Source organism: Eptesicus fuscus, chromosome 9 (genome assembly GCF_027574615.1).
Source record: "Eptesicus fuscus isolate TK198812 chromosome 9, DD_ASM_mEF_20220401, whole genome shotgun sequence".
NCBI lineage: Eukaryota > Metazoa > Chordata > Mammalia > Chiroptera > Vespertilionidae > Eptesicus > Eptesicus fuscus.
In genome coordinates, this window is record NC_072481.1 from 32,746,736 (window position 1) to 32,760,907 (window position 14,172).

At 43.8% G+C, this 14,172-nt stretch overlaps 2 protein-coding genes across 6 annotated transcripts in view; one reads left to right on the plus strand and one right to left on the minus strand.

Annotated features, from left to right (window-relative positions):
- Positions 1-3,265, plus strand: part of ECHDC2 (enoyl-CoA hydratase domain containing 2) — a 28,654-nt gene extending 25,389 nt beyond the window's left edge. For all 4 annotated transcript variants that reach the window (XM_054721306.1, XM_054721307.1, XM_054721309.1 and 1 more), the window contains 3 exons: positions 443-493; positions 2,035-2,082; positions 2,899-3,265. In XM_054721306.1, the coding sequence (XP_054577281.1) occupies positions 443-493; positions 2,035-2,082; positions 2,899-2,976 (177 nt within the window). In that variant the 3' untranslated portion in view covers positions 2,977-3,265. The remainder of the gene's footprint in view (positions 1-442; positions 494-2,034; positions 2,083-2,898) is intronic.
- A 1,997-nt stretch (positions 3,266-5,262) lies between these two features.
- ZYG11A (zyg-11 family member A, cell cycle regulator) overlaps positions 5,263-14,172 on the minus strand; it is a 34,831-nt gene continuing 25,921 nt past the window's right edge. For both annotated transcript variants that reach the window (XM_054721351.1, XM_054721350.1), the window contains 4 exons: positions 13,557-13,751; positions 9,743-9,804; positions 8,990-9,087; positions 5,263-6,060 (listed from right to left, as the gene is read on the minus strand). In XM_054721351.1, coding sequence (XP_054577326.1) covers positions 5,897-6,060; positions 8,990-9,087; positions 9,743-9,804; positions 13,557-13,751 — 519 coding nt within the window. In that variant the 3' untranslated portion in view covers positions 5,263-5,896. The remainder of the gene's footprint in view (positions 6,061-8,989; positions 9,088-9,742; positions 9,805-13,556; positions 13,752-14,172) is intronic.

Consider the following 14,172-nt stretch of genomic DNA (forward strand, 5'->3'; position numbering starts at 1 on the left):
GGTAGAGGGAGGGAGCCGCAGTGGGAACGGTGACTGGGAACCATACCCAAGCTCCGCCTCTGACTCACTGGACAACTCACCTCCCTGAGCCTCAGTTACAGATGGCACCATCCTGCAAGGGTGGGGAGCACCATTAGACAAGTCTGTGGGCGGGGAAAGCACTTTGTAAATTGTTGTATTCACAGGAATGAATTAAATGACAAGAAGCCCATGGGTCAGGATTGGGCAGGGCAGGGATCAGTCAGGTTTCCTTTATAATAGAAAAGGAGCGTCGACTGAGAACCAGCAGGTGCTCACACGAGCAGAACCTAACACTTAGCAGAAAGCTAGAACTCCGCCTCCCTGCCCACAACTCTTCCCCCACCATGGAGCTTTATGCCTTTATTTCAACTCCCCTGTCAGCATTGATCCCCTCCTCAACCAAGCTTTTTCTTCTCTCTAGGCCCCCATTGCTGTGCGGCTGGGCAAAGTAGCCATTGATCGAGGAATGGAGGTGAGAGGGCTCTGGTCAGGACTGCAGTCAGTGGGCTGGCTGGGAGGCAGTGCTCTCCCGGCACTCAGACGGCACAGCTGGAAAGAACGCGGGGACTGGATTCTTGTAACATCCAGTCCCCGAGTTCCTTTTGTGCCTCACTTTACCCATCTACAACATGTAAAGTTTGACCAGGTGACATTCCAGATTCATTTTATCCTCATCCTTTTCCCTTGGAGAGAAGGAAACTGAGGTTCAGAGAGGGCAAATGACTCATCCAGGTCACAGAGCAAGTAATAAGAACCAGGTCTGTGTGGCCTCAAGGAGAGGGCCCAGGGTGGAGTCTTGGGTGCAGCTAATCCATCCCTACACAACTTACTCGATTGTACATCACACACTGAATCTGGGCTGAGCCGAAAACTGGCGCACAGGTAAGTCAAATATGGTCCCTGCCCCAAAGGTGGGGAGGGGGGTAAAGACTCAGATCACTAATAAAAGGTTACGGGTACCAAGCAGAGAGAGAGCCGGTAGAGATTAACTGGGTAGTGCCGAGTTAGAGGATATTTTCTAGAGCTGGGCCTTGGAAAGGACGAGAATTCCAGGAAAGGCAAAAAACTATGAGCAAAAGCACAGGGATGTGTAAACAAGCAACTCGACTGAATGGGAGTAAGGGGTGAGAGAACAAATCATGGAAGTGAGGGGCATGGGTTCTGGTGCTGGGCTGTCGGGGTTCAAAGACCTGCTTTTCCACATCCTGCTGTGACTTTAGAGAAATTCCTTCACCTTTCTATACGTCAGATTTGTCAACTGCCCAGTAGGGATGATAACCTTTGTTGTTAAGATTACATACATGCAGCACTTCTCTTTTTAAGCAGCAGTGATAGTGAGCACTGATGCCAAAACCGGTTTGGCTCAGTGGATAGAGCCTCCGCCTGCGGACTCAAGGGTCCCAGGTTCGATTCCGGTCAAGGGCATGTACCTTGGTTGTGGGCACATCCCCAGTAGGGGGTGTGCAGGAGGCAGCTGATCGATGTTTCTCTCCCATCGACGTTTCTAACTCTCTATCCCTCTTCCTTCCTCTCTGTAAAAAAATCAATAAAATATATATTTTTTTAAAAATAGTGAGCACTGAGCAGTAGAGGCTGGGAAGGTGCCAGGGGCCAGACCATGAAGGCCTAGAACCTTATTCCCAAGGGCAATGAAAGCCTGAAAGTTCACCATCGGGGGTGACAGGAGGCGTGGTGAGGCAGCCCGTGAGAGAACACCGTCTGCGAAGGCGCAGTTCATGCACAACCTCCTCAGCGCTACCGGCTGTGTGCAGCCCTCCCCACTGTGCTCACAGCCCCGATTGGTCCCAGCACTGTTTTGTCGTTAAGGTGCTCTCTCTCCGGGAGTTCCTTATCGTAATCATCTGTGTGTGTGACTGGCATACAGGAAGACGCAGTAATTCTTTGCTGGAGTAAGCCATGAACCAACAGAATAGTTCAGGCAGTAGGGTGGGCTAGCTCTCAGTGTAGATGGAGGTGGGCAAGGTCAGGCTGATTCAGGTTTCTTTCTCGCAGGTGGACATTGCATCAGGGATGGCCATTGAAGGGATGTGCTATGCCCAGGTACGTGGTTGCTGCCAAAGTCCATGCATGCTTGTAAGCAGACGCTGGGCCACAGTGGGGGGGCTCATGTGCAATACATGACCAATTGAACAGGTTCCTCCCAACCCAAAGGGTCTCTCTCAATGCCAGTTGCTCCTCAGTCAGCCTGGGCTGATCCCAGAGGAACCACACTGCTTCTCTCTGGGACCGTTCCCTCAGCTTCCTGGTGGTGGTACATCCTGCCCCCACCCAGAGCAGCACAGAACACAGGTACCTGAGAGGAAGATTGGCTTCCACTGTCCGTACCAGTGGCCACGGGAGAGGTCAGGCTAGAGTTGGGATGTCAAGGCCTTGCTTCTTCCAGCCTGCAGGCTGTGTGTGCTGGACAGCGGGGTGATAACTCTGGGGCTGACCTATATAGACCCGACTCCTGAGTGAGTCAAAAAGTACTAACCTCAAGGTCAACAGGTATCAGAAACTCCTACACAGGGGGTCCTGGCACTTGCAGGGCCTGGTGTGAATGAGCTACACACCAGGATTCAGAGCCAGTTTCTCACGGTGAAGCCTCGTATCAGACTGCTGCAGGAGACTGTCAGTTGTTTGGAGGCACGTAAGCCGTGTCAAGTAGAGGCCAATGAGAGGCCGGATTCTAAAGGCCCGGACTGCCTTCTTCAGGAAACTAAGGAGCCATGAGGCCCATGGCTTTGCATGGCCCAATACCAGAGTCCGACAATACAGACTTTGACCCTGCCTTGTCATGGGCTGGACAAACTTGAGCGAGTCCTTATTGGCCTCTAGCCCTGCACCCCAACCAACTAATATTCTGTGTTGTTTCAGAACATCCCCACTCAGGACCGGCTAGAGGGCATGGCAGCCTTCAGGGAGAAACGTCCCCCTAGATTTGTGGGCGAGTAACTCCCATGTAACCTCAAGCAAGGGAGATGCACACCTTAAAGTGCAGGATCCTGAAGGGACATTTGCAGCGTGACTGCCCTCATTTCACATCTCTGGGCTTTGGTTTTCTCATAAGGACAATAATGGATGTAAAATGACTGATATGGTGCCTGGTACTAAGGTGCTGACCTTGCCACCTACCGCTACCATCATTCTTCCCCACCCTGTGTATATAATCACCGGGGCCCCGTTTGCTTTGGAGAATGCCTGTCTTTCCCTACTCGAATGATAAACTAAGGATTAAAACAGATCCCCTCTGGCCTTTGTAATTGTTGGCTCTCAGGCCTGACCTCTGCCTCTCAGGGAGCAGGTGCTCACCAGAGATAGCAAGAAGTAGTAAGAACCCCAGTTGCTAACTGTACAATAGAAATCATAAGGAAACCCTGGTAGAGGAGTAGGTGCCAGGGATCAGATTGCAGATCCCAGCTCTCTACCAGTTAAGTTACTCACTGTGTGCCTTAGCTTCCTCATCTGCAAAAGGGAATTGTTGTGAGGGTTTAAATAAATAAAATGCCTCATGTTCAATAAATGTGAGTTATTAATGTACAGTGTTGCAAGAACCAATGAAAATCATTGTTGTGAAAACCTTTCTTAAACTACAGGGTGGCAGGCCACTCTGTATTTGAACTAAACAGACTTCAGGAGCATGGAGAAGGAAGTGATTAACTGATGGAGAGAACGGAGGGTCAGGGAATAGGTAGGCAATGCTAGAGTTGAAGCCGGAAGAATTAGTAGACATTTAATGCAAAGAAGAGGAAGGTTGAGGGGAACAGCATGAGCAAAGGTGAACAAGAGGACACACGGAGAAACAAAGGGGACGGATATGCACATATGCGCACTGGTCTCAGGAGCCCTCTTGCCGCACTAAGGTGGGGGAATGAAGGCTGCCGCCCACACCGGGCCTTACGGTCATTCTTGAACAGAGCTAAGCTTTACCTGAACTTCCTGAGTCTAGGCCTAGAGCAGGGGTCCTCAAACTTTTTCAACAGGGGGCTAGTTCACTGTCCCTCAGACCGTTGGAGGGCCGGACTATAGTTAAAAAAAACAAACAAACTATGAACAAATTCCTATGCACACTGCACATATCTTATTTTGAAGTAAAAAAACAAAACGGCAAAAACACCCGCATGTGGGCCGCGGGCCGTACTTTGAGGACGCCTGGCCTAGAGTCTCTTAAGTCATGGGCACGGACACATACCAAAAATGTTAATTTGCTGCTAAATGCAAATGTACGCCATGGCTGTGCTCATTTCCTGAAAGGGAGGGTAACACAGACCAGCCCAGGCCTTAGAATCAGCCCCAACCTATCAAGCTGCTAACTAGTCAGAAAAGTAACAACCTTACCGAACTTCCTTTTTCTCATCTGCTAAATGGGGAGACTAAAACCCCAGATGACTGTGTGAATCATGGGGAGACTGGAGTTGGAGAGGTGCCTGGTGTAGAACTGGACCTCAACAGGCACAATGTCCCACCACATCCTCACATGAGCAAAAGCTACTAGTACCTGGTAAAAGAATGTTCCAAAGTACTAGAACCCAGGTCAGGAAACTAGGACAGGTTTTTGAAATCATGCACAAGAGTGAATGAGAGAAAATACAGTGGTTTTGGGACTGTAGGAGGCTACAAATTTCCCTTACCCAGTGGGACACTGGTGAGCAACAGTTTGGAATATGGTTTAGAATAAATCTCATTTCATTCCAAAAGATGGCACGTATCCTTCCAGTTAAGAATGGTCAAAAAAGAGGATAAAATTCTAGTCCTAACATATGCTGCTAATAAAAAAGGAATTTATTTTTGTTCTTTGAAAAAACTTAAAAACACATGAATGACAAAATATGGTTTGTTAGTTGTCAATAATAAGGCAAGAAAGGAGTCCATACTCTATTCTACAGAGGGGGTTTGCAAGGACACAGACAATTTATATTGTGATAGAGGCTGGTTTTCAAAAAAGCCCGTATTCTTCTTGTCACCCAGCTAGGTAAGAGCACCTCTTGAAATCTTTGGCAAAGACTTTTTGTGGCTCCTTCTCTTCCTTAGTTCTGGTCACAGTTCTACTCCAATTAAAACTCTGAAGGACTGAGATTTACAATTCCCATACAATCTTCCACCTACACACTATTCTCAATCTTGAGTCTCACCATGCCCCTGCAGCACACCCACATACCGAGAATGTTATACCACTCAGTCTAACATGTAAAGTTGAGGGGAAAGGGCAAAAAGAATATCAACAACTGCAAAAACTATTTTTCTTTTTCTTCCATCCCACAGTAGAATGTACTTTGGTATCTACTTACAGAGAAAAGTAACTGCACAGTTCCAACACAGGTCTTCCCAGAGTCCAGGGCTTGATTTTTCAAAATTGCTGAGGGAATGTTCTCAGAATTATTTCAACTTGGTTTAGGGCAATGGCCATCATAAAATGCAATCTTTGGTAACCTACAAACACCATTAATAAAAGATGGCCGCCCTGGCCGGTGTGCTCCGTGGTTAGAGTGTTGGCCCTCGCACCAAAGGGCCGTGGGTTCAATTTCCAGTCAAGGGCACATACCCGGGTTGCAGGTTTGATTCCTGGCCCTGGTTGGGGCATGTGTGGGAGACAGCTAATCGATGTCTCTCTCACATCGATGTTTTTCTCTCTATTTCCCTCCCTTACACTCCCTCTAAAAAATCAATGGAAAAAATATCAAGTGAAGATTAACAACATAAAATTTAAAAAAGACATATAATCAAAATATACACACAAAAAATAAAAATAAATAAATGAAAGATGGCCAAGTCATAAACTCCAACAATAGGTTTCAACATTCTATGGCTGACGGTGAAAGATCTGCCTGCCCTTGAGGAACAGAGCACCTGAGGGCCCTTAGGTTAAAAGGGGCATTTAACACGAAGGGAGTCTCTGCTGATTCATGAAGTGCATTCTGAAGTCATCAAGAATGGAGGCTGCAATCTGCTGTGCTTGGGGGTCTGCCTCATTGTGCTCCTGGATGTCACACAAAAGCTGCAATCCTTCTTCTTCAACTAACATTTTGCAGTATTTGCTGGCTGGAAGAAAATTAAGCAAAAAACTTGATGGACAATTTGGTATTTTAAATATTCCCAAGTCACCACATTCAACTTTTTGAAGCAAGGGTACAAAGTTTTCAGCCCTCTGACAGAGGAAGTAATCTAATATAAGTTAATTCAAAAGAAATAGTCAATTCAAACTCAAATAATGCTTGGCTTGTGTAGTGACCTAACAGATGATTATTTTAATATGTTTACTTCTAGACAACTCCATGCTTCACATATCTCTAACCTTAGCAAAAAGGGTTAAGAACAAGAACATATTTTACTACAAGATTAATACACATTTCAGGTTCAGGCAATTTGGTGAATTAGATAAGCAGAAAACACCAGATGCTGGATAAAATATACCTGAGAAATATTTAAATGCAAAGTAAAGATAATGTCCAGAAGCCAGGTATAGAGAGAAGAAAACACCTAAAGTACAAAACCTAACCTGCAGCTATTCGGGAGCAGGAAGGGACTATCAGTTCAGTAATATAGAAACTTAGATTCTAATTTAGGAAGTTAGAAACAAAACCAGTTCATAAAGCTGGTCCCTCAAAGGGCTAGACAAGACAAGGAATAAGACAATGAAATAACTTTACACTGGGTTCTAGGTGGCTATGAGCCAAGCAATTTTTTAAATATTTTTACCACACATGCATTTTTCCCTAGTTTGACTATATGTATATACAGAGTGGCCAGATTATTATGATCTCTGAATTCATAATAATCTGACCACTCAATGTATAGCCTATATAATAAAAGGCTAATATAGAAATTGTCCCCTCGACCAGGCGTTCGACCAGCAGGCAGGGCGGCCAACCGCCCATGTCCCCTCCCCCTGGCCAGGCTTGCCGGACCCTACCCATGCACAAATTCATGCACCAGACCTCTAACATACACACACACACACACACACACACACACACACACACACTGAGTGACCAGATTATTATGTGTTCAGAGATCATAATAATCTGGCCACTCAGTGTATATACACATACATACATATGTTATTATTCATATATACACACATACATATGTTCATTGAACCAGTATTTGCAATAGAAAAGATTGGAAACAATGTCCATCTAAAGGAAATGGGTTCAATTAATGATTACATCCACAGAATGAAGAAAATACAAAGCAACCTAATTAATAGTGGTGATCCTGAGTCAGATCATTAGGTTGCAACCCTGGCTCTGCCTGTTGCTTATTGTTTTAACTTTGAGCAAGTTACTTCTTTTTTTTTTTATTATTGTTTAAAATATTACATATGTCTCCTTTTTCCTGATTGACTCCCTGCCCCCGCCACTCCCGCCCCCCAAGACAAGCCCCCACCGCCCCAGTGTCCCAGTCCATTGGTTATGCTAATATGCATGCATACAAGTCCTTTGGTTGATCTCTTACCTTGCCCCCCCCGCCCCCACCCCCGCTCCCGTCCCCTATTACTTAAGTTCTTTGTGCCTTGTTTTCTCATCTGGAATAGATGGATAATGATAATAATAATAATAATAATGCCCTACCCAGTTTGGCTCAGTGGATAGAGCATCAGCCTGTGGATCAAAGGGTCCCAGGTTTGATTCCAGTCAAGGGCACGTACTTGGGCCCTTGACCATGTACGGGGCCATGTCCGGGCCATGGTCAGGGCTCATGCAGGAGGCAACCAATAGATGTGTTTCTCTCACATCAATGTTTCTCTCTCTTTCCCCATCTCTTCCACTCTCCATAAAAATCAATGGAAAAATAGACTTGGGTGAGGATTAACAAACAAACAAACAAAAAATAATAATAATAATGCTACCCTCTTCTAATAGTTGTGCAAATTAAATGAGTTACTCATAAAGAGGTTACAACACTGCCTGTACATGGTAAGTATTCAACTAAGTTCTAGTTGTTGTTATAGTTACTGCTGTTATAACTGAATATAGTGGTCTGTTTCAGGGCCATTCTGACCAAATGATCTGCCTATATATACTCATATGCCAGCACCATTCATAGTAGATTTTACAATTTAAAGAGAAGTGTTAGGTCAAGCTCTTAAACCATTTTTCTTGTTCAGTTCTTTCCTTTTTATTCTGTCATATTAACTTTAGATTTTCAGATGCCTCATCTCTTACTCATTCACTTCAATTGTATTATATCCATAAATTGAAGAAAATTAACATCTGTACCTTAAGTCTTTCCATCTAGGAATAAAGTATGTCTCATAATTATTTCAGGCTTTTTGAGTTATCTCTTGTGGTGGTTTTTTTTAGTATTAAATTAAAGCCTATTTTTCTTTTAAAATAAAAGCCAGAAATTTTACAATTATCTTTAGCAAAAGACATAAGCTAAAAATCCTCAAAAAGGAATTTAAACAGCAAAACATTAATCTAGCCGGGAAACAACAACTGACCCACCCAGCCTACCACAAATCAGCAGATCTATGTATCACTAGAGAGTCTTTCATGATAAACTGTTGAGTAAAAAGAGCAAACTATATAATAGAATGCACAGAATTGGCCCATTTTATCTAAAAATATCACATTCGTATATAGTACATACTAACATAGTATGCATATAGAAAAGCTTCTAGAAGAATAGTTAGAGCTATCAATTTAAAAAAATTTTTATATGAGTTTATTTGAATCAAACTGACATCATACATATACTGAGGAGCAAGATCTTAAATGCTCCCTATAGCTATCAATTATTCCTTGTGCTTGCTTGTGGGAAATAGGCATGTTCTATATTGCTTGATATTCACCCCCAAATACATTATAATTTTGTTCCATTTTTTAAAACTAATAAACACTTTTTTTCATTTTCTTCTTAGAAGGAGTTAAATTAAGGACACAAGTAAACAGTTTTTCCAAATTCCATATTGAACTTAATCATTACACTGAAAAATAGCTGCAAAACTATTGTTTTGAATACATACGGTTTTTACTGCAGACATGATGCATAGCCCATAGTGCCCAGAGCTGACTCTCTGGTTGAGAGAAGTTGCCAAGGAGAGGAAAAAATGCCTTGAAGGATCTAAAAAGGCACAAAGAAGATGTTCATTCAGAACTGAGGCTAACGTCAGGGATAAGAACACTTTTCAACCTTTTTCCCATAGAGATAATTCCTGAGACAGATGTATTACTTAAATATAATGGGAGCTAGCATTTAAGAAATTGCATTTTTAAGGAGGACCTATGTAATACTTTCAACAATAAAGATTAAAAAAAAAGAAAAAGAAATTGCATTTTTGGCCCTGGCTGGGTAGCTCAATTGGTTAGAATGGCATCCCGATACACCAAGATTGTGGGTTTGATCCCTGGTCAGGGCACATACAAAAACCAACCAATGAATGCATAAATAAATGGGACAACAAATCAATGTATGTCTGTGTCTGTCTGTCTGTCTCTCCCTTCTAAATTCAATAGAATTAAAACTTAAAAAACAAAAAATAAATTGTATTCTGTTAAACACTATGAATTCAATATCTCATTTCATTCTTTACCCTTGCACTGTCAGCCTCATTTTACAGATGAGGAAAAGTGAGTCTAAGAAATTTTCTATAAGTGATTTCCCAATATCACAAAGAAATTGGCTATTTAACTCTATTTTATCACTGTGCCATGGCCTCTACATAGTGAGTCGACTGAGGACAAGCTTTAAGAAAAGCATTACATCATCATGAAATTACCTGTAGGTCACCAATGCTGTCATCTTACAACTTGAACTTGGCCAATTCTGGATGGTTACATACTAGACAAAAAGTGAAACAGAGATTCTAGTATTCCATCATTTTTAAAAGGTCATAATAGGCTGTTTCATTTGTAATTATATATATATACTAGAGGACTGTTGCACGAAGATTCGTGCAATAGGCCTTCCTTCCCCTGGCTGCCGGCACTGGTTTTCCTCCAGCACCCAGGACCCAGGCCGCAGTGGAACCAAGCCTTCAGCCTTCAGGCTTCAACGGAATCAAGCGTCAGGCTTCAGCGGAGCCAAGCCTTCAGCCTTCAGTTTTCAATGGAGCCAAACCTTCAGGCTTCAGCAGAGCCAAGTCTTCAGCCTTCAGACTTGGCTCCGGCCACAGTGGAGCCTTCAGTCATCGCTCCCATGCCTGCGTATGCAAATTGACCTGCCATCTTTGTTGGGTTAATTTGCATGCTCACTCCTGATTGGCTGGTGAGCGTCGTGGAGGTATGGTCAATTTGCACCTTCCTCTTTTATTAGTGTAGATTTAAAACAATCACAATTTTCAAACTACAGGCATAACTTATCCAAATTTAGGTATACGTTCTTGCCAAAATACCAATTAGGTAAACCATTATATATGTAGAATATTAACCCTTTGCACTCGCTTGCTTTTTCTCGATTCCTTTATTCTAATGCTAACTGTGTCGAGTCACACTCGACATCCGAGTGCAAAAGGTTAAAATAAAAGGTAAACACACAAAAACAAAGCAGAAGGAGAAGGGTAACTGGTTCAACAGATCTAGCACTGGGGGAGGTTAAAAACAAAGCAACTTGAGCAGAATCCCTCAAGAGATTTAAAAATTTGGCATACTAAGAATTTCAGGAAGTAAGATTAGAGGCAGAGTTAAAAATAAGAGGATTGGCCCTGGCCGGTGTGGCTCAGTGGATAGAGCGTTGGCCTGCGGACTCAAGGGTCCCAGGTTCGATTCCGGTCAAGGGCATGTACCTCGGTTGCGGGCACATCCCCGGCAGGGGGTGTGCAGGAGGCAGCTGATCGATGTTTCTCTCTCATCGATGTTTCTGGCTCTCTATCCCTCTCCCTTCCTCTCTGTAAAAAATCAATAAAATACATATTTAAAAAAAAAAAATCAAATAAAGTCATAGTTAGGATCCATAAACATGATAAAAAAAAAAAAAATAAGAGGATTGGTTGAAAAGTACCAAAGAATCAAGACTCACAGATCTCCTCTTTCATCCTCCTGTACTGGGCAACCCATGAACATTTAGGAGTGGCATTACCATGCTAACATGATAATCCTATATAATAAAAGCTTAATATGCAAATAGACCAAAAGGTGGAACAACCGAACCGGTGGCTATGATGTACTCTGACCACCAAGGGGTGCGCACGGAACATAGCGAGCAACAGCCGAAGGAGGATGGATCAGGTAAGCGGGGCGCCAGACCAAGGTGCGGCGCCAGTCGCTGTCATCAGGGCGAGCCTCTGGTGGTGGTTACTGAAAATTCTTTGCTCCCATGTGCCGCAGTTCCACCTGGCACCCACACCTGCTGCTGGCGCCGGCCCTGCTTGCACCCAGTGCTGGTGCCAGAGCCGCCGCTTGCACCTGCTGCCAGCGCCCAGTGCTGGCCCCAATCGCTTGGCGCTGTCAGCTGGTGCGAGCAGCGGCTGCCGGCCCCGGTCACCCCTCAGGGCTTCTTTACCTCCCCCTGCTACTAAAGGGCGATCAAGGCCGGCAGCTGCCGCTTGCATCCACTGATGGCGCCGGCCCCACTTGCACCCGCTGCTGGCACCAGCCCCAATCACTCCATCAGCGTGTGGGAGCAGCGGTAGTGGGAGTAGGGCTGCCCCGGCAGACGGGGACCGGGTGCTGCAGTGGGAGGGGCCAGGTGGGGGCGCAGAGGATGGGCTGAGACCCGCCCCTGTGCCCACGGCAGCCTCGCAGCCCACAGTTCCTTTCAAAGTGCACGAGTTCGTGCACTGGGTCCCTAGTCTAAATATAAAATACTGAAGCTCCCTGCCCTCAACTCTCTTCCTCTAGTGGGTTTTCAGACTATTGGCACTCAAGCTTATAGTTTTCAATCAGGAGAACAGAAGATTCTTCTTCAGATAAATCCCAACCAGTTCAGGACAAAAGATCTAATGACACTGACATTGAGGCACAATTAATCCAGATCACTCTATATAGCCCACAGCTGAAAAGTTCCATCCATCAGCACACAGCTTCCTGAACAGCTCCACTCTTAGGTATGAATGGACAGTTGAGGCTCATCATACACTAAGAAAATCTGTAACAACAAGGAACAGAAATAGGGAAAAAGACCAACTTGAAGGAAACAGAGACCTTGCAGGAAGATAAAATCTTAAAACAAAACCACTAAACTATCATTAATACCTTTAAAGAGATAATAGGGGTTCTTGGAAATTTAAAATATAATAGCAAAAATGCAAAATCCAATAGAAGTTGAAAAAGATTTTTTTAATTACAAATAGTGAGATAAGATGAATCTGGTAGGACCAACTCTCCCTCTCCCCCCTCAAAAAAAGGAGTGGGAGAGCCCTAACTGGTTTGGCTCAGTGGATAGAGCATCAGCCAGCAGACTGAAAGATCACAGGTTCGATTTCGGTCAAGGGCATGTACCTAGGCTGCGGGCACATTCCCAGTAGGAAGTGTGTGCAGAGGCAGCTGATGGATGTTTCTCTCTAATCGATGTTTCTAACTCTCTATCCCTCTCCCTTCCTCTCTGTAAAAAAAAAAAAAAAAAGGGTGGGGTGCGGGGTGGGGAGTGGGAGAGAGGAATTGTAGGAAGGAAAGAAGGGAGGAAGAAATTACCTAGAACTGAAGGAGAGAGGGATGGGGGGAGAAAGGAAATTTCCCAGAACTGAAGGAAATGAGCTTCAGGACCCCTAACTAGCCAAACGTAACAGATGAAAATATACCCACACCAAGGGAACATCTCTGTGATTTCCAAACACTGAGAACAAAAATCTTAAAGCTTTCATAGTTAAAGACAAACGGTCAATGACTTAAAAATTCCAAAGAGAAACTATTTCAAAACTAAAATTCTATACTCAGAGTAAGGTCTCAAATTTTCTATTTCATGCATCTCTTAAGAAGCTACTGGAGGATATGGTCCAACAGAATGAGGGAGTACACCAAAATACAGGCAGGCATGCAATCCAGGAAACAGGAAATCCAATACTAGAGAAACAGAAGAATTTCTAGAAGGATAGTAAAGGAATATCCTGGTTGATAATAGTATAGCAGATTAAAAAAAAAACAACAGCAGATGACAGACACCGGGGAAAGAAGTGTCTGAGAAGATGAAGTGGATGGAACATGTTTGAATGTACAAAAGGAGATTTGTACTTGGGAGTATAAGGAAGGATGTGCATAGGGACAGTGAGAAATCTTCATTTTATAGAGTGGGAAAATGAACTGATAGAGAATGCCTGAATTTGCAAAGTCAAGAAGGAGGAATATATCATTTAGAGATATGGAGGTAAATACCAAAAGAAATAGCTTTAAAAAGAGCTGAATGTGGGAAAGAGAAGTGGAATAAGCTATATACAATGCTTGCATGTGTAACTTTTTTATAAGAGAAAAAATGCAACAAAATGTTAATAGAGGTTAGCTTTGTAGGGTAGGGTATGCGTGATTTATATTTTCTTTATACTTTTCTGTGTTTCCCACTTTCTACAATGAATACATGTTTCTGAAACTCTTGATTCTAGAAAAACAGACTTTCTGCAAGAAAAGCTTGTGCAGGGTTTTGTAGAGGAATGGCTCTCGTACCAGATCCTGGAGAAGAGGACTCCTCTGCAGGTCACAGGACATCCAGGGCTGTTGGTCAGAGGTCAGGTGGGCTATGACGCCTGCAGCAAAATAGCTGACTTCCATTGATGTGCTATGGAGCAAGACGCTGACATGCTTCACCACATCTTTGGTCACCAGCTTGGAGGAGAGTTCTCTGACTTCAGCTACATTGTTCTACAGGTCACACGGAGCAGACAATATCAGAGCCGGGAACGGAGGGGAGCATCAGGAGCTGGCTACGCTCCCTCTCCCAGTGCTCAGCTCCAATACATTGATAACACTTAGTCCCATCCTGCTCCCTCCCAACTTAGCCTAATACCCACAATCCCACCCCCTGATGAGGATGATCAGCAATAACAAGTGAGTAAGCACTTACTATGTGCCAGGCACTGTACTACATAAACAAAAATGTCTTTTTATCTACCTTATCATAATGAAGAAATCTGACATTCAGTAAGACTAACTTGGCAGGTTAACACTAATACCTGGTTGAACTAGAATATAAATCCAGGCCTGACTCAAATACTAAACATTCCCAGGGGTCTATTGTATGTTATATTAGCTTGAAGTTCATCAGTAATAATAAAAGGCAGGT